The following is an 18,633-nucleotide window of genomic DNA, read 5'->3' as shown; positions in this document are numbered from 1 at the left end:
CATCCGACGTGAGCGAGTTGCACTAGCTGTCTGGGAGTGTTAGTGTGTGTATGTGTGTGCTCTTTTGAGTGACTTCCATTTCCTGACGGCACTAAGTAAGACATCCCTCATCTGTGTGCCGAGAAAGAGAGATAGACAGAAAGCAGAAGGGACAGAGTTCGATGGAAGGGCGGGGGTGGGTAGCGAAGCTCACCGTCGGCTGATGACGAAAGCACTGATGAGGATGATGAGCAGAACCACGCTGCCCACCACTGACACCAGCAACACTGTGGAGTTGGCCCCGTCGCCGATAATGGGAGCTGGGACTATCAGAGAGAGGAGAGAAAAAAGGTTGACGAGAAACAACAAAAAAAGAGCAAAGTAACTCGATACCCCTCATCCCTCCGCCTCCTCCTGTCCCCACGCAGTGTTTGCTCGCTCTCCCTCCATTTTACTATTCTGATCATAAAGTCCACTGTTTCGCATGCTTCATTGGGAGACAATGACAGCCCATTAGGATGTGAGCTTGACCGTGTCATTATCATGCGCTGCTGTCTCTATCTGCATTACAAAAGGGACACCTGGGCTTCTAGTGGATCTCTCTAGCCCTCTGTGTCATCAGTAACGGGAAACATTATGTGGAAATATATTCACTGGACCAAAAGCTGAATGCTAAGAAAACACAGAAAGCTGAGATTAGATTTAATAGGCCACATATTATTATTGGAGTGATGGTGCTGTTTACCACTACTTACAAGCTACTCGGGTGCATAACAACTGTTTTGTGTGTCACCCGTTGGCACACAGACCATCATCTTAGAGGCCAAGTCCACCATAAACAGAAGCTCTAGCAGGTGGACGGCTGGTGTATGTACCGTGCTGTCAGACTGGAGAGATTACTACTCAGTTATTTATCGTCACAAAGTATGTACGATATGTATTGTTATAGACGTGCCCAACTCGTGCCCCTTTCACCACCACAAATGCAGTCTGATGCCAAATCTTTGCTTCAGAGAGAAATCTGTGTCGTAACTTTAATCAGAGACCCCTCTTAACCCTGCACCAAAACCTTCCACGCCAATGAGAGTCGTTGCAGGCGGGTTGCGTGTAGTTACATTTCTCTGGAGGTGCACGTCAGGTTACGTAGAAGGTTGTGGCCTCAGGGTTAAGAGGGGTTCCCGGTTATGCAGATTTCAAGTTGAAGCACAAGTCGGGCATTAGTCAGTAGTAAAATTCTTCCTGAAAAAACAGACTTTCATTTACATCTTGCACAGTTTTCCTCATTCATTTCCCCTCAAAGGAGTTTTATAAGGTCATGTTATTCCACTCTGTCTTATAGCATTTGATTTATTTTGTAACAGATTTTCCCAAGTTTTTATTTTTTTGCTACTCAGTATCAAATGGAAATCTTTGGAAACTGTGGGATCTCCACTAGAATTTCAAATAAACTTCTCAGGGTCTGAACAAGTTTTGGCTGCACTCTATATCACTGTAGTAAGTAACCCACTAGTGGGTTAGTGAGGTTTGAGAGGCTAATCTGAAATTGTGATCAGAGTCCACCTACACAGGCGCTGTTGCTCCGGTTATCACAGGGTTTGTGTGCCTTAGACTCTGGTAGAGAAATGAATACATTTATTTTGGCTTGAAACTGATTCAATTAAAGAGTTCTGGCGAGCAGTGAGAATTATCTAGCAGCAGCTTCTGACTGAAAACGCCACAAATGGTGCCATTCTTCAAAGCTTCATACAGTTTAAACATCAGCTGGCACGTCTACTGAGGCTGATACTCAGACGTGAATAATGGAAGATATTCAAGTTGCCAGTCAGGTGCCGGAGGACAATATCATTTATCTTTTATAGACAACAGCAATTTTGATTAATGACTCTCCAATGAAAGAGACAAACTTGTAAGAGATGCTATCATTGTAGGAATTTTTCAGACACTGCCGTGGCGGAGCTGGAATCAGGCCTCTCTTGGCTCTGCAGGGAGAAGAAGACGAAGATGAACAGGCAGTGTGACTTAACTCACCCGAGTTGGTCATGAACTCAAACGGGCCGCTGAATTCTCCGTAGCCGGCCGCTGTGCGAGCCCGCACATGGAAAACATAGGAGGTGAGGGGGGTGAGGCCCTTGATGTCGGTGCTCCTTGATGAGGTTTTTATGATGCGGTAGCTTCTTTCATTCTGGTCCTACAGCGGGACAGGAAAAAAAAAAGAAAGAACACAATACAACTTATTCAGAGGCTGCTTTTGCTTTGACGGTTCAGCAGAAACAAAATCTCTCGCACCGTCCCTCACCTTCTCGTAGTACTTGACCTCATACTCCAGAATGACCCCGTTGGCTTTTTCCGGTGGCTGCCAGGCCAGGGAAATGGTGTGTCTTGTGATATCCTTGGCCTGGATGGAAGTCACTGGAGAGGGAGCTGGTGAGACGATCAAAGAAAGAGGAAACAGAAGAGAAAAAATATGTTTAGCTGTTGTTTTCACCCTTGGAGACATTGAGTCTGTTCTGTCCCACGCGTTCTCCTGCTCATGCTGAGAAAGTCAAACAAGCCACGAGGCAATCGCTTCCACTTCTCTTTAGCTTGGCTCTCATTCAGAATCAGGGGTCTTGCGAAACCGTGCGGCCACACAGTTGATTTGACAGAAGGAGCGTGAACTAAACGTTGGCGTCTATAAAACCGATACAAGCTCTCCCGTGACACGAGCGTCTCAGGCACTTTTCTCAACCGCAAAGTATATGAATAAAATCAAATGGGCTCGACACCTTTGCATTTTTTTGTCTTTAAGAGAGCAAATCAATTGGTTTTCATTAAAGCTCCAGAGAGTGATCTTATCTCGAGCCTTTTCTGCAGCAGCTGATAATGAGGCCATATTTCAAGCAGCCGTGCTATCTGTGTTCAGACGCCTTTAACACATGAAGGTTAAAGCACAGATAATGGCTTATGCTCGCCCCTCCCTCCAAGTGCGTCGCCGCTGCACAAATCAAACCTCTATCTCCGGGGAGTGTGACAACACGTAAATTGGGTCATACACGCTCACGACTTTACGAAGAGAAAATCCATAGGTGTAGGAGAGATAAGAGTTGTAAACAGAGGAACAACTCGTGTAAGGACTGAGTTTTGGGAGATATAGCAGTGCAGTCACGAGATGATAGAATAAAGCTCCACAGATAAACACAGACAAAAAGACCAAAATAAAACCATGATGGATTTATCATCAGCAAAGTTCCTGTAAAGTAGAGGGAAAAATGCAAATACTTGTGATACTTGTGTCAGTTAAAATGCTTGCTTTTGGTTTTGGCCCCTGATTGCAAAAACCAAACGTCACATATTCTAATAACACAGCGTTAGGGTTAGGACTCAGGGCACCGAGACCACAGAGGGTTAAATAATACTCCCAACAACCTCGCCCACAGAGTCAGAACAAAGCACCACATAGACAAACATTCCCACTAACGCCCAGGTAACACAGTTTTTTTATGGCATCTGCTCTTACGACTCCAAACGGAGCAGATCTTTGACCTCTGCCCCTCGCTGATTACTGTAACCTTACTCGTTCCAGACCATCTGCCTTTTAAAAAATTACAGTGGGGATGATTAATGAGGGGTTCACAGTCCACCGATTATGATTGGATTATCTATGACATTATATACATTCTCATCACTTTGAGCGGAGGCTCCAGGGAGCCTAGCCCACAAGCTAATGCTAACAAAACCCTGCTTTTAGCTGGGGGATTGAGTTCAAACAGGCCTGGAATTCAAGCACCAACCAAGGGATTGAGTTTCATTGGGGTGAAGAAGCGACAGGGGGAGATGGGAGAGGGGAGGGGGAGGCAGAGGGCTTGCGACTGGTGGGGGTCGACTGTGATGGAGAGGGATGGGATTGCAGACATCTCTTAGTAAATAGATTAACCCAAGGTTGTGTCATCCTGTTGGCCTAATGTGTTGCGTCTCCCTTAAACAATTACACGGCGGCCATTTGTAGCCCTCCGATCAATCTTAGCCGGCAGCAAGAGCCAATTTGAAGGCCCTCCTGGGGCCGACTGAGGATGCTCCAACTCCGAAAGGAAAACCCCCGAGGAGGTCACGGGCCTTCATTCCCTGGAGGTAATCCACACATCCATCTTCCCCTCCGAAGATGACAGATATGGCGATTTAATCGTGTTCTGCTGCTCCTGTTGCGTTTTTATTTTCCTCTCGACTAATGTGAGGATAAAGATGACAGATTTTCTGAGTGATCCCTTCTAATGGACACGACCAGGCAGCTCGGCTCACACACAGAAGAAGAGATCCATTAAGGTCTCTTTAAAAAAACTACAAAAACAAAAAACGTGGTAAAAATAAAAAACAAAACAAAACTGTGCACAAATGCATACAGACAAATTGTGCACAGCTAAACTTGAGATCCTAAAATTGAAACATTCACCTGAGGCACAGCGTGCTAGACTTGCTGGCACCTCTGTAGATGAATTTAAATATGTGGGACAGATCTGTAATTTCTTACCGCCCCCCTCTGAACGCGTGGGCTAAACACGCCGGTGGAATAATAAGTGTTAGACGCAATGAATATTCAGATCTTATTTCAGAATTGTGCTCTCTCAAAAAAAATGCTTTGCAACACACACAGACACACACACACAGACATACACATGCCAGCAACACAAAGGAACTCATTATACAAACAGAAAGATAGAAATTCACATAGAAAAACACACACCTAGCCCCATTATCTCACACAGCTCAGACAGCAAAAAAAAAAAAAAAAACTCAATCACTGCGCACATGCATAAATTATAATCGGTAAAAACCTGGCAGAGGCACACAGAGTTCAGGGTTTGGTTTGAAAAATAACCTTCCCGGCAGAAAAGATTTTTATTTTTTATTTTCTTCTTTCTCCTTTTCCAGCTCGTTGAGCGGGCGTGCTCATCACGGAGTATTTGTGCAGCGAGGAGCATCTGCGGTGGAGGATTTGCGCGAATACGCGGCCGATTACAGTTTGACATTAAAACAGACAGGGGCTGCACATGTGGTTGCCAGATTGGAGCCTGGTTGCCAGATTTGAGTCACTCTTTTTTTCTTTTCTTTTTTTTTCTTTGCCTTCGCCGCCAAGGAGAAAGAGTCGAGGAGGGAGCCATTTTTCAGGGTGTTGGGAGAAAATGGCTCCTGCTTACAAGATTCCCTCCTCGCCCCCTCCACCTATCTAGAGTCAGCCTCCACCTCCCGAGAACACATTTCCACATGTATGCCGGCCCATTTGTTGCCAGAACGATGGAAACACACACACGCACTGATGGAAGTGCCCACACACACGCACACACACAATCCTTATGCATGAATTCACTTTTAGCCACCTGAAGTATTTTGTATCAGGACATAAATGGCCCCCTCCCTCTCTCACACACAAACACACATCGACATATAGAGCGCTCGATCTTATAAAAGGGGAAGAAAACATCCATTTACAGCCAGGGGTCAGTTCAAAGCTTGGACATCTCACCCTCCCCATCCCCGTTTCCCCTCGCTTTCCTCCTGTAGCCCGGGTGAAAGGGTTACACCCCGCCTGATTTACGACAGTGGAATTGTTCGTGGCGACACATGGAATCTGACCTTCTTGTACGCGCATAAATACATGCCTGGCCACAGACACACACACGCACATTAAGCGGCACTGCTCATTTTTATCTGACGGCATTCATTTTTCTCCACTGCACCTTCCTACACTTTCCTCTCGTGCCGAAAAAAAAAAAAATCCAGATCCTTTCCAACCTGCCTAACTCACTTCTTCCTCCCTAGCCGAAATTTGAACTTTAATGGGGCGGGGAGGTGGCGGGGGTGTCTTTTCCACAGCACTTATAAATCCTAATAAATCTATCATAATAAATGTGTAATCCTCGGTGTCTGGATGAGGGGAGGCGATACAGAGAGAGGGACAGCCACAGATGACTGGCTGGATTACCAGCGGCTGAAACCAGAGCTTCTAAAGCCCCTACCGAGCATTAGCAGGAAGAAATCCAATCAGTCTGGAGCTATTCTCTTTTAACACACACACACACAAATTATAAGAGACACACACACACACGGATACACACAGAGGACATTGTTTAAGAAGCAAATGTAGATCATCTGCATTCATGCAAGCATCTCTGCAAAACATTTTTTTACTTCTCACCATGCATGCAGTCAGTGCTGCACATGTGCAAGTACACGCACACACACACACACACACACACACACACTATAATAGAGCTTCCAGCTGCAGCTTCATATAACTAATCCTGGCGAACATTTGTGAAACATGCACCAGTGACGAGCCAAAGGCAGCATCATCTGTATCTTACAACTTCAAGTCAGCACATTAGCCTCCAGCAACCTTAGGGGGCTCTGTGTGTGTGTGTGTGTGTGTGTGTGTGTGTGTGTGTGTGTGTGTGTGTGTGTGTGTGTGTGTGGGACTGAATCTCTGTAAGAAAAAAAAAATCTGCATTTTTTTGTGCAACTGTGCATCAGCATGGTCACGCTGACATGCTATTATGAGCCTTCAGCCCGGACTCCAGGGTGTGCTGCATTACAGCTCCCACATAGGCCTTTCTGGCAGTACTCGCAGCTCTCCCACAGGCAGTACATCCATTCATCTCTATCTTCCTGACCCCGGCTGATAAATCAAGCCACTGTGTCCTTAAATTGCCAGTCCAAGCCCTATTGAAGATATTCGCTTTTCCCAGGGATGGAAATTAGCGATAAAAGAAGACACAAAAAGGCACTTAGCTTGCCACCCAAGAGCAGAGCAGTAAAGCAGACCAAGGTAATGATTGTCTATAAGCGGAGGATAGACGGGAGGGATGAAGAGAAAAGACCCGGGTCATAAAATCCATTTACACAACAACTGGTCACAAAATGGCTAAATGACTAAATAACGGGAGGCTTTGAATACAGCATGGAAGCTGGAGGGCTCTTCTCCTGCTCAGAAGGGGAGCCTGTGGTTGTATTCTATGACAATAATTACACACACAGGCACCCAGGCACATGTAATCCAGCAGAATTTGTAATGAATCCTCCCCAGATCAATACCACTCATCTAATTCATTAGTTTGGGTGCTAAATATAGCACGGTGCCCCCATCGTCAGCCCTGGCTTCTTATGCCTAATTATGCAAAACTCCAGTGAAATATTGAATAAAATCATTTCCCTCTGCTGAAAATCCATCATCATCCTCCTCAGTAATCACCCAACCTACCCCCCAATTATTCACAACTTTAATAAACATGTTTTTGACATGCCCCCCAAAAAGTACTTTCAAGCATTCAGTCAAATGAACCCGTGCTCTGTATCATACATGAGCCAGCACACTCTGGTAACATAAACTCTCACACAGTGTGAGAGTTTATGTTTTGTGATCTCCTGCAAAACCAGAAGACCCCCCTGAACTCACTAAAGTAAGCAAGCGTAAGGAGGGTTTGGAATATATGTTAATAAGTGATTAAACAGATGTTTGATGATTATGGGGTCACAGGAAACCATGTTAGGATCGGCTGAATCAGCTCCCATCGCCTTACCGGCCTGGTTGGTGGTGACGGTCACTGATGTGGCCTGCTCAGGCCCTGGGCTCTGAGGTGAGACTCCATTCACCGCCCACACCTCAAAGGTGTAGTTGGTGTGGGCCTGTAGCTCGTTGATGGACACCCTGGTTCCCTTCAGGCTCAGCTGCTGTGGGCTGAAGTGGATTCCATTTCCGCAGGGTTGACAGCGCCGGCCGTCAGAACCGCAGCGCTTACACACTACGTTGTATGTCAAGTCCTGGCGACCCCCAGAGCTCCGGGGTGGGCTCCACTCCAGGTTTACGGAGGTTTCGTTCACATTGGAGATGAGATGCACAGGTGCCGACGGAGGGCCTGCAGAGGGAGGGAGGAGAGCTGGCGTTGTAAAAAGCAGCATGCCAAATGCTAAAAAAGCACACAGATGCAATAACATTGACTTGTGGTTACTGAAATTGAGAAGAAATCCATAATACAAGCAGCCACACTTTCACGATTCTGTCTTTTACTGTCCTTTATTCTGTCAGTTACTTTTACAGTAACTGCTAAGCTGTTAGCTACTCATGTGTTAGCGGTGCTTTGTGGTGGAATATGCAGTTTAATTGAGCTTGAGTTTAGCCAGCTTTTGTTTAGAACATATTTTTGTAATGATTTAAACAGCAATCTGTAGGTTTAAGAAGCAGCTTCAGTAATGTGTTAAGTAATTATAAGCTAATTAGCTGTGTGCTCATGTTGCTTATGCTAATAAGCTATCTAAAGCGGCAGTGGTTAGCGTATGGTTTAAAGCAGCGGGGTTTCTGCCAATTTATTGCAAGATGGACACAATTTCAAACCCAACCCCCACCCCCACTACTGACTCTTTTCAAAGACTGTTAAATGAGCTAAACGTAGCACATTCAGCTAGTGTTCCCGTACCATTTTTTGTTTTTACACATATTAACAGGCCTGTTCAGCCAGTGTTGCCAACTTCTCAGTAAGTAAAATCGCTATTGGCTGTCCTAAAAGTTGCTAGAAGTCACTAAATGACGTCATCGCCCAGTTTGCATAATTGGTCATGCCTGTGTAATTGTAACAGACCCTGTAGGAGAGAGAAATAACATTGTGAAAGAGACATAGTGAGTAAAAAAAAATCATCCTAAAAGCATTTAGAATATATTTAGAACTAGAAATTAAATTTCTTTTAGCAATTATTGGGTTTTTTTTATGTCACAATTCCAACCCTCCTTCTTTATCTGGACTTGGGACCGGCAAAAGTGACATGAAATAGGCCCTCTGGCAGAGTTAGCTAGTAGGGTAGTAGTTAGTAGGGGTGAATATCTCCTATGTGCTTTCACGTCAAAAAGTCGTCATAAGTCTCCAATAACACCAGAAAAAAGTAGCCAGATTTGTTGCTAGTCACTTTTTAGAAAAAAGTTGTTAAGGGGGTCTGAAAACTTGCTAAATATAGCGACAAAGTCGCTAAGTTGGCAATACTGTGTTCAGTATCCATCTACTAATGTTCACGACACACAAAAAAAGAATTCTTGGAACAACTTAATTATGTTATGTAATAATTATGTCAACTGGTAAAACATGATGAATTAACTTGAGTTAATAAGGCAGACTAAGCCTACAGATTTAAGATACACACAATGCACAATAGGTGAACCTTAACTTGCAAGGTTTTACTTCAGTAAAAATAACACGTTAAAGGAACAGGCTGTCATCATATTCACCAAACCGCAAAAAAACATCAAGGTCTGAAATTAACTGCTGATCTGGACAGTTGTCATAATCCTCATGAATACCTGTGGCAATTAATCCTCTCTATGCATAAGTTGTGAATTTGTAATTGACTGGGTTCTCCGTTTATTGGGAGCTGAGGCTTCTTGAGTTACCTTTTAATGTCCTGTCCATTACAGAATGGGAGGATCCAGTTTCACCTCAGTTAATTCAGAATGCTAACAGAAATCCAATAGGCCAACAGACTTTCTTTCAGATTCCTGTCGAATCAGCTGGAAAGTGGTGGGATGCCTGAGCCCACTGCTAACAGTGGGACTTTATGGCAGTCAGTGAATAACTTTAAACAAAGTTTGCTTTGGAGCCTGTTATTTAGTCCCTGCTTTGATATAAAAAGCCACATGCTGTAGTTTTATATGGAAGCAGCTCTGCAGCTATGTGACAAACTTCCTGGCACATCAATCCCAATTTACATGTCAGCTCCGTTGTAATTAGTGTGTTTTTTTGCGTTGTTTTCAAACATAAGCGGCGGTAATTGACTTAACTCTCACTTTCTCTCTCCCCATGTCTCTGTTTTCCCTGTCTCACTGCTCTCCACTCTCTCTCTCCCTCTGACTAATGAAGCGCACGCGAGCTGGCTGGGGGGATCGATGCAGGGTGAAATATGAAAGCTAGTCAGTCCGCAGACGAATCATTTCACAACGGAAATTAATTATCAGTGTTATTTTTGGAGAAGGAGAATGGCAATGAATGATTTCACAGAGACACCAAGAGCAGCAGAGGGAGGACCGCGTGTGGGGCTGTGCACGCATGGTCGCCCGAGGAGGAAGAAGCGCGCTCTGAGTGTCAGCGTATTAATGGAGACGAGTAACTGTGCGCTAGGAAGGCGCTTGGCTGTGCGTGTATGGACACGACTCCAGCGTTATTCTGGCAGATAGCGGTAAATTCGCAAATGCTGAGGGGAGGCAGAGGCTGAGAGGAAGGAGATGGAGAAGACAAACACCGTCTGTTCACCCAGAAAGCAAAAGAAAAAAAACCTGATTAGTATGTAAGGAGCAGGTCTGGAGGGTTGGATACAAGGAGGGAGAGCAAATAATGAGCGTGGCTGGTAAGGAGAGGTATCGGTTTAACTGCCCAGTACATGAGCGTTGAGATGAAAGAATGCAGAATGGACTGCGCTAATAGCACCACCGCTCAGCCTCCCCTTACCAAGTGTAGCCCTCCATGAAAATCTATTAATACATTCCCATTAAAAATCATGATAAAGGACTCATCCACCATCCTTTGCCCCTGCCTTTTCATCTCCTCGCCCACTTTTCCTCATTTGCTCTTTCACCTTATTCCCCACATCTGCTGCCCAGACAATGGGAACAAGTTACAGATGGGATTTCTAATTTAAGGTGCCCACTCAAAGCGTTATCACAATAGCGGCTTTGTCAGTGAGCTAGGTTTAACTCACACCTACTACCTTTACACCAATTCTTGACACACTATCTGAGATACTGGGCTCTTATCTGGACTTCAGGTGTCATAAACGTAACAGGACAAAGGTGGCTGATCATTTGCACAGCAGTGCTACGCTGTTAAATTAATAATTGAAATGTTATGGAAACACAGACGCAGTTCCATTACCTCAAATCTATAAAACTAGACATCCTTATGTTAGCTGAGTTTTCTTTAGCTTTTCATATAAGAGACAGCTAAAAAAAAACAACTCACAAGGAAAAATTTTCCCTTGTGTATGTATTGAACAATTACATATACTGTGCTGATGAAAGGGTGTTAGACAGAACTAATCCATCAAACATGATTCAAACCCCAAAATCAGCTCCCTGGTAAAAATGTACAAACTGAGAAATATAGATCATATTATTATCCAAACTCATTTGTATTTGCTTTGCTTTTTTAAACAAATTTGTGGCATTCATCTTTTTCTATCCAAGCTGGATTTTTCAGATTTTTGAATGAAACAAACAGATCTGACCAATCAGACCACTGCATTTAGGAACAAGCGCACTCACAGCATTGAATATCCAAATATTAAAATAATCCGGTTTACCTCAGAAACACAATTAGACACTGTTCCGGTTCAATCGACTCTCTGAAATGATTACTCGGTCTCCTCAGATGTGGTCCCAACTCTGCCAGCAAGAGCTCAAACTGTCCCACTGACTTCCCAATATGTGTACAAAAGCAGTCGGGATACAGTTTCAACTCCTGGATCAAACAATAAAATTCTCCCTGCTGCTGCTTGCGAGAATCGTTTTTTTCCTTTTCTTTTGTAGAAACATCAGTACCAGCTCATCATTGCTTGACGTCAATTCAATTTTTTTCGTAGTGCATTTTCGTAGGACAAATGTTTCGAAAAAATTCAGTTCTTGGTGTGTACGTTATAAAACAAGCTTGCATCCAAAAAGTTTGGAATTTCAATTTTTTGAAAAGTAGCAATTTTTTGGTGTGTAAAGGTCTTTAGGGGGCAGGATGTCCATTGACAGGAGAATGTGTATAATCATCCCATAAAGAATTTTTTGTTCTGCTAATACAAACCTAACAACTGCACTATGTAGCTTTGCTTTTATAAACAAATAAAAATAAAATCTAAATCTTAAATACCATATCAGTATTCTTCCTTGCAAACACACACACACACACACGCAAACTACATTTGCCTGTACCTGTCGCTCTCCCAGAAGGCACCATTGGGAACAAGGGAGCGTGGGAGAGCCGTCGGCTGTGACTGACACCCGGTAATTAATCCTGGGAGAAAGAATGGCAGGGGGAGACGGGAGCTCATGCTCGCACAACCTTCATACAACGTTAGCTCAACATGGCCTCAAAATTCACGCTCCTTATGGGAGGTATCCAGGGGGACACTTGGAAAGTTTCTCCTAAAGAAAGTTGGTGATTTCTTTTCCCTCCCTTTCTGTTCGTTTATGGCCTAGCAATTTGCTCAGAGCATTACTTCTTTATTTCCTGCTGCTCTTTCACTTCCATACTCCCCCCCCTCCCCACCTTAATCTGTGTTTCTCATTTTTACTCCACTCCCATTCTCCATCTTTCCCCACAGCAAGCTCCCACCCTCTCCACCCCTATCTCTGTCTGTCTGTCTCTTTCTATCAGTAATTGTTAGCCTAGTGCAGCGCAGGACCAAGTTAAAGAGCCGGGCTAAATTGGCCAGAGCTACGACCCTGCTATTACCATCCGGCTGGGATTCATTCAATGCCCCCCTTGAGTCCTCCACAGTCTGCGTTCATTCCTTACTCCGTACCTCCTTCCTCCACAAAACCACCGCTAAGAAAACTGGGGAAAAATCTGAAAAACACATCAAGGGCCAACAGAAACCCCAAAATGGAGAACAACCCCTCCTTATAACCTGAACACAAGCAGAGCAAGCAGCTCCCACGGGTGTCTGTCGCTGGTCCTCATTACTGCTTTGTGTGTGGGTGTATTTATACCCACTCACATGGGTATTTTACCTAGTTTTAATATTGTACACTAAATTGTGTTCGGTGATATCTTCTACCTGATTACTTTATTAAAAAAAAAAAAGAAGTGTATGCGTGTATGGATCTCAGTGCTCCAGCTGCAGAGCAAGATCATTTCTATAGAGGTGGCCAGGCTGAGACTATTAGACACTATTACATAGACTGGGGTGGTACAGAAACTGAGGTCCAAATAACCAATTTTTTGGTCACTTTGATCTCTTTTGTCATTTACTTATGAAGGCATGAGTGCTACATATCTCTATATATTATTATGTAATATAAAGTCCTTAAATAATTATTCTTGTTTACGGCTGTAAAGCCTGAAGCATGAAATAATTGCCAGAAAATTCTGGCAATTAGGGTGGCCATAGTAGTGGCCAGTGCCCCCCCTCTGGCAAAACCTTGGTTGCACCCCTGCTGAGAACATAAAAATCTTTCCTAAAAATGAAAACAAAAGTAACCACAGCTAAAACCTGTATCCCAACTATGAAAAAGACTAGAGCTCAAGGTTGATGGAACAAAAAAAAGAAAGAAAAATGAAACCCCAGAATTCTCAAAAAAAATTGTTATAGTACATAAAATCTCCTAAGATGACTATCTGACTAGTAACCAACGTTTCCATTCACATGCAGCGTGCATTAATGGCTGGCCAAAAGAACATCCCAATGAAAAAGGTGTGGGCACTGAGAGCTAGAATACAGCTGGAGTCGTGCAAATGATGAAACTACAACATCCAGTTTTAATCATAATGTTACTTTGCTAGACTGCAAACTAAGAGAGAGGAAAAGTGTTTTCAATAACCCATACACGCGCACACACGCGCACACACACACAAAGACATGCTCCCCAATTACCAGAGATGCTGGCTCGTTCCCAGCCTGACCTTCAGCAAAGCAAACTGGGAAATGAATTTAAGAGGCTTTTTTTCTTCATCTGCTCTGTTCGTGACTCTGAGTGGGTTTTTAGAGAAACAGAGAGAGGGAGAGAGTGAAAACAAAATGTGGATGAGTAGGGATGTAAGAGTGACAGCTGTAATTACAGAGCTCTAACATGTGGATGAGATGTGCAAAAAACAAAAAAAGAAATGTACGGGGAAGGAAAACAGCAGTCGACAGACAGGGTGAGAGTTCAAAGATCAAATGTTGACCGGCTGACGAGGCAGGGCAAAGGTCGCTGAGAGAGTCGGGCTAATGTTCAGTTCCTAACCGCCAAGTTAGGAATGTAGCTGGAATGACAAAGCAGGGTCCTATAAAATCAGTCGAGTAATGAGCTTCGACAGCTGTTACTTGCAGCCGCCGTTGTGAAATGCCGTACTGACTAACGAGACAATGGGGATGACCTCCCTGCTCGTCCATTAAAAGACGGCTAGTAATCCAGTTTATATGAGATGTTGCTGAACAGTGAGGCAGGAGGGTGGATTAGCAGTCTGTTACTTTCATTTATGAATACTTGGGGATTTATCAATATTTGCACTGCAATTGAAAAACAATTCAAATCAGGTGTAAGTGTATTAAAGAATAAACAGCAGGGAATCCTGTTTTTTGTTTTTTTTCAAAAATATGTTTTGCAGCACAGATTCTTTGTTTTTGAACTATCTTGTTTTTTTCAGTGATTCATAATCAGCAGCACTGCACTTATTTTTCTTCTTCTTGTTTTCAACTTTAATTTCTATTACAGGAAGCTGAACGCCCAGGTGGAGATTGTTTGCTGAAAACATTACATGTCCTTATGCAGCATGAAAAGCATCCAAGCAGAATTCCTGCTAGAATATCAAGCTCTCAAACAGCCTACAGCACAAGATTTAAAACATTTATTTATTTTGCCTCAGGCCTTTATGCATCAAGCTCATTGCCAAAAAAAAATGAAACAAAATTCCGATTTTTTTTAATGCCAATTTCTCATGTAACGTATATACACACTGTAGGTGTTATGTTTTTTGCAAGTAATTTATCCTCACTACGAAAAAAAATTAAGTCGACATGCGACAACGAGCTGGTACTGATGTTTTTGCCCAAGAAAAAGAAGGGGGGGGGGGGGGGGGTATGACGTCACTAACAGTAGATGAGTCTGAAAAATATTTTTACCACATGAAATATTTGCACAGATTTTACATGTCCAGTAGATATTTAGACTTTACTAGAACAGCCTTCTATCATTCACAGTTCAAAATAACCGTCATTTCTCTTATACTGGGGGCTTTGGTGCACTTGCAAATGCTTGTAACTCCATATGTTTGTACTACAAGTCAGAATTTGGACACCTATCCTTAATGTGTGTATTAAGATGTCTTTCTTCTGATTGGCTGCTTCTCAGAATCAAAAATTAGCATGGCAGGTGGGCGGAGCTTCTGTGCTGACAGCCATATTAGGGATATCTGCTCATGTGACGTCATACAGAGCCCAGAGTAGAAACTGACCCTTTTGGAGCAGTCTGAAGCCTGAGGTTTGGCTCAAGGGATTTATGTGTTTACACGGCGAGCCGATTATTTGAAACCTCGGTCATGTTTAATGAGCATCCACCATTATAACAGTACGTGTACTTCAGAAAAAGAGGAAATGCATAATAGGTCCCCTTTAATGGAGTTTTTTGTTAAAGCTCTACATTGTTGTCTGTCCTTCAAATAAAATACCCATTTCACTCCTTTCTATTGCCACTTTATGTGACACATCCAGCCACTGCATAAAAGCTTTTGTACTCGCTGCTCTGAGTAAATACTTTCCTACTTTCATGTTTAATGACAGTTGGAAAATACGTGTAAACTCTCTAGTACTTTGTAGCAAAGTCGAACATTTCCAATTTTACAAATTGCTCACAGTGGTGTATTGCTTTGGATCCTGTATAGATACTATGCTAGAGGGAAATAATTAGGGCTGGGGGGGTACTTCATCCACTCTGATTCAGTGAGCTGATTTGCTGAGTGATGACTCCTCAGGAACTTGACAGAAAGGCGAGCCAACTATGAGCTAAGCACCTTAACAGATGTTTTCGTTGTTAAAATTACTTCATGACACTAAAATTACTCATTCATAACACAAACGGCTCTCAAACGAATGTATCAATCTTATTATTTTCCCGTAAGATGGGAGTGCAGGGATTCGGGTGTTATGTGGCTTTTCCTGTTCTCTTCGTGTTTGTGTGCATTTCTGCCACTATGAACTCCCAGTTCTGTGACTCAGAGTGGGAACGAGGTCTAAAAAAAGGCAAGAGGTATCATTAGGCAGCAGGATTGTTGGCAATATTTGTTATCACAGACGTGGTGAGTTAGTGGGGTAGGCTTGGAAGGACCAGATTCACTAGCAGTTCACTCATACAACCGGAAGGAGGAAAGTGAAGACACACACAGATGAATTTACCACTGAACACCTTCCTCTAGCTTGATTCATTGCTGTCTTCTAGCTTTTATGTCTTGCCCTTGTTTTCCTTTTTCATCACCTCCCCCAAACAGTTTCATTCCTGTTCACCGTCTGGAAGACTGAATCTGGGATGCAGCGGTTTTTACCCTCATTAGTTCTATGTCACTGTGACCGATGACTAAGTACCACCTGAGATCAAAAGACGCCTATTAAACCAACATGCGCCTTTTTTATGTTTGCACAATTTGCATGATTATCTGTCAGTGTGTGTATACGTGTACGTGTACATGTGTGTGTGGGTGTGAGGGCCTGGCAATGCATGTTTTAGAATCAATGCCCGTGTTTCGGTGGAGGCGGTCTATCTCAGTGTGTGTGTCGGGGTTCCTTTCCAAAACAGTGTTTGGTTACAGCTATCTTTGGCTGTTTAGAAAATCACTGCAAACCACAGCCTGTCACGGCCTACTGGTAACATAACTGGGTGCTGTGTATCGTTATGCTACATGTGGGTGTACTTACGGGTGCAGGGCATGGATGCCGGGTCCGTTTCGGAGCGGAAGTATCCCTTGTCGCAGGCACAGGAGGTGGAGCCTTCTCTGACAGAGTAACTGTGAAGAGGACACTTGGAACAGGCGCCATCGGTGGCCAGAGCACGGTAGTAACCAATCTTACAAGCTGAAAGATAGCAAAAACACAGAGAGGAAGTCAGGTTAGGGTTGCAAATCTGGACAATATGAAATACATGTTTATGACTCAAATGCTTTTGTACTAGAGGGGAAAGTTCTGGAAGAAGCTGGGAGGCTGTAGTTCCCAAGCAGCCCACTAATAAATTAGTGGTGGTTTTAGCTGTATGCTTCTGTCCTTCGACACAGCATTTGTAGCTAAAACTCATTGGAATGTCATTGAAGAGTTTTTGCTCACAAATCAAAGTATGGAACAAAAATTTAGATCTGATTATATAGATTAAGATTAAAAGTCAGCGAAACACCAAAGTTATTACAACAGTCCACAAAATCTTTACCCACTGTATGGACTGCAATGGACCAATTACACTGCAGCAAATGCTATGGCAAGACATCCAATAGTTACTGAGATATTTTAGTCCAAACCAAAGAGGGTGAACACAGCAGAAACACCCACAGTTAATATATGCAGTCGCCTGGGGTTTGTACTCTCTGCAAACTGGAAACAAATGTGGAGAATCTGAAGGCAGTGGTCACGATTTTTAGAACTGGAAGGTTTCTGGTTGTGTAGCTACTTTGTAGTTTTTGATCACACTTGAAAAGGCTTTGGATGAATAATGAAATGCTGACTTTAACTAATTTAATTACGTGCCACTTTTCCATGTAATTTTGTTACATAAGTACAGTGTAAAATTTTAACTAACATCTAATGGAATCTAGTCAAATGAAATGGCCTTGATTTGTCTACACCAAGCACATCTTCCTTAGTGATTAATTATTTGATTTTAGATATTAGTTGGAATTTACTCAAAATTATTGCATCACATTTATTGAGGATGAAGAATCTTTTTTTTAGTGTGTGTGCCAAAAAGGAATTGAATTTGCTGAAATGCAATCTTAAAAGCATCAGCAACATCTCTCTGTGTAGCTTTTTAAAAATTATGTCAGATTTACCTATATATTCATAAACGACGAATGGACTATTAGATATCACTTGGATACATTTAAAGCCCATAGAAATCGCCTCTTGTTCCCAAAGGCTAAATCAGTAGACTCGCCAGCGTGTCCCTCAACACTAGTTTCAGTAATAAGGATTATTACCTACTCACTGAACTTGAAATTTACCTGTATTTTATCCCTGAAGAGAAGAAGAGAGCAGTGTGGGCTTGACCAATTCCCCCCAATTAGCAACAGAGAACAACATGTTGCAGAGAGGCCCCTGTTCCTTTCACCAGTCCCCCCCCTTCCTCTCTCTCTTTGTCTTCGTTTTTCTACTTCAGCGCTTTCTCTCTTTTCACCTTTCTCACCAGCCTGCGTTCCATTACCAGAAACAACAGAACTGGAGGAAAGGGTGCTATTTCCTCTGACCAAAAAAAAGGAGAAGATCAAATAACTACCTCTTGTCTCTCTCACAAATTTAGGCTATGCTCTGTTGGCAAGATGTGGAGCTGCAATGAAACCAGAGCCGATGGCATTTCAGACCATTTAACAAACAAATGCCACCACACTTGGCACACCGGGAGCTCTGTCACTCTCACAAGGCTGTGAGCCCGGGCCTAACACACACACACACACACACACACACAGACCTCACAGCCTGAAATGGTAACCTAAGTGACACTTTTCCTACTTTTGGCGACATTGCTCGCCTTTCCTTTGAGTGACAGTTTGATTGGAGGGCTCGTCTTTCAAGGAGTTTCTCCTTCCTCTATCCATTTCTGTAATGGTCGGAGAAACCTAGCAGGGTTACGTTTCAGCCCCTGAGCGCTGAACCAGAAAGACGAGGACAATAGAACAATTCTCCGAAAGGTGCGGCGCAGACAGTCGCAACACCGATTGGACCGAATAACCTGTCAGTCAGTGAGGCAGCCGTGTGCTTGGCAGTGGG

At 43.3% G+C, this 18,633-nt stretch overlaps 1 protein-coding gene across 2 annotated transcripts in view; it reads right to left on the bottom strand.

Moving 5' to 3' along the window:
* epha4l (eph receptor A4, like) overlaps positions 1-18,633 on the bottom strand; it is a 62,485-nt gene that overhangs the window by 18,569 nt on the left and 25,283 nt on the right. For both annotated transcript variants that reach the window (XM_085380214.1, XM_085380213.1), the window contains exons 4-8: positions 16,582-16,737; positions 7,530-7,865; positions 2,276-2,400; positions 2,008-2,167; positions 194-305 (exon numbers count right to left, since the gene is read on the bottom strand). In XM_085380214.1, coding sequence (XP_085236340.1) covers positions 194-305; positions 2,008-2,167; positions 2,276-2,400; positions 7,530-7,865; positions 16,582-16,737 — 889 coding nt within the window. The remainder of the gene's footprint in view (positions 1-193; positions 306-2,007; positions 2,168-2,275; positions 2,401-7,529; positions 7,866-16,581; positions 16,738-18,633) is intronic.

The sequence above is a fragment of the Rhamphochromis longiceps genome, linkage group LG14 (genome assembly GCF_057381845.1).
Source record: "Rhamphochromis longiceps isolate RC_006_pf linkage group LG14, R_longiceps_female_GT1.1, whole genome shotgun sequence".
In the NCBI taxonomy this organism is placed as follows: Eukaryota; Metazoa; Chordata; class Actinopteri; order Cichliformes; family Cichlidae; genus Rhamphochromis; species Rhamphochromis longiceps.
Note: the sequence above shows the minus strand (reverse complement) of the source record. Positions and strands in the feature narration are given on the sequence as shown.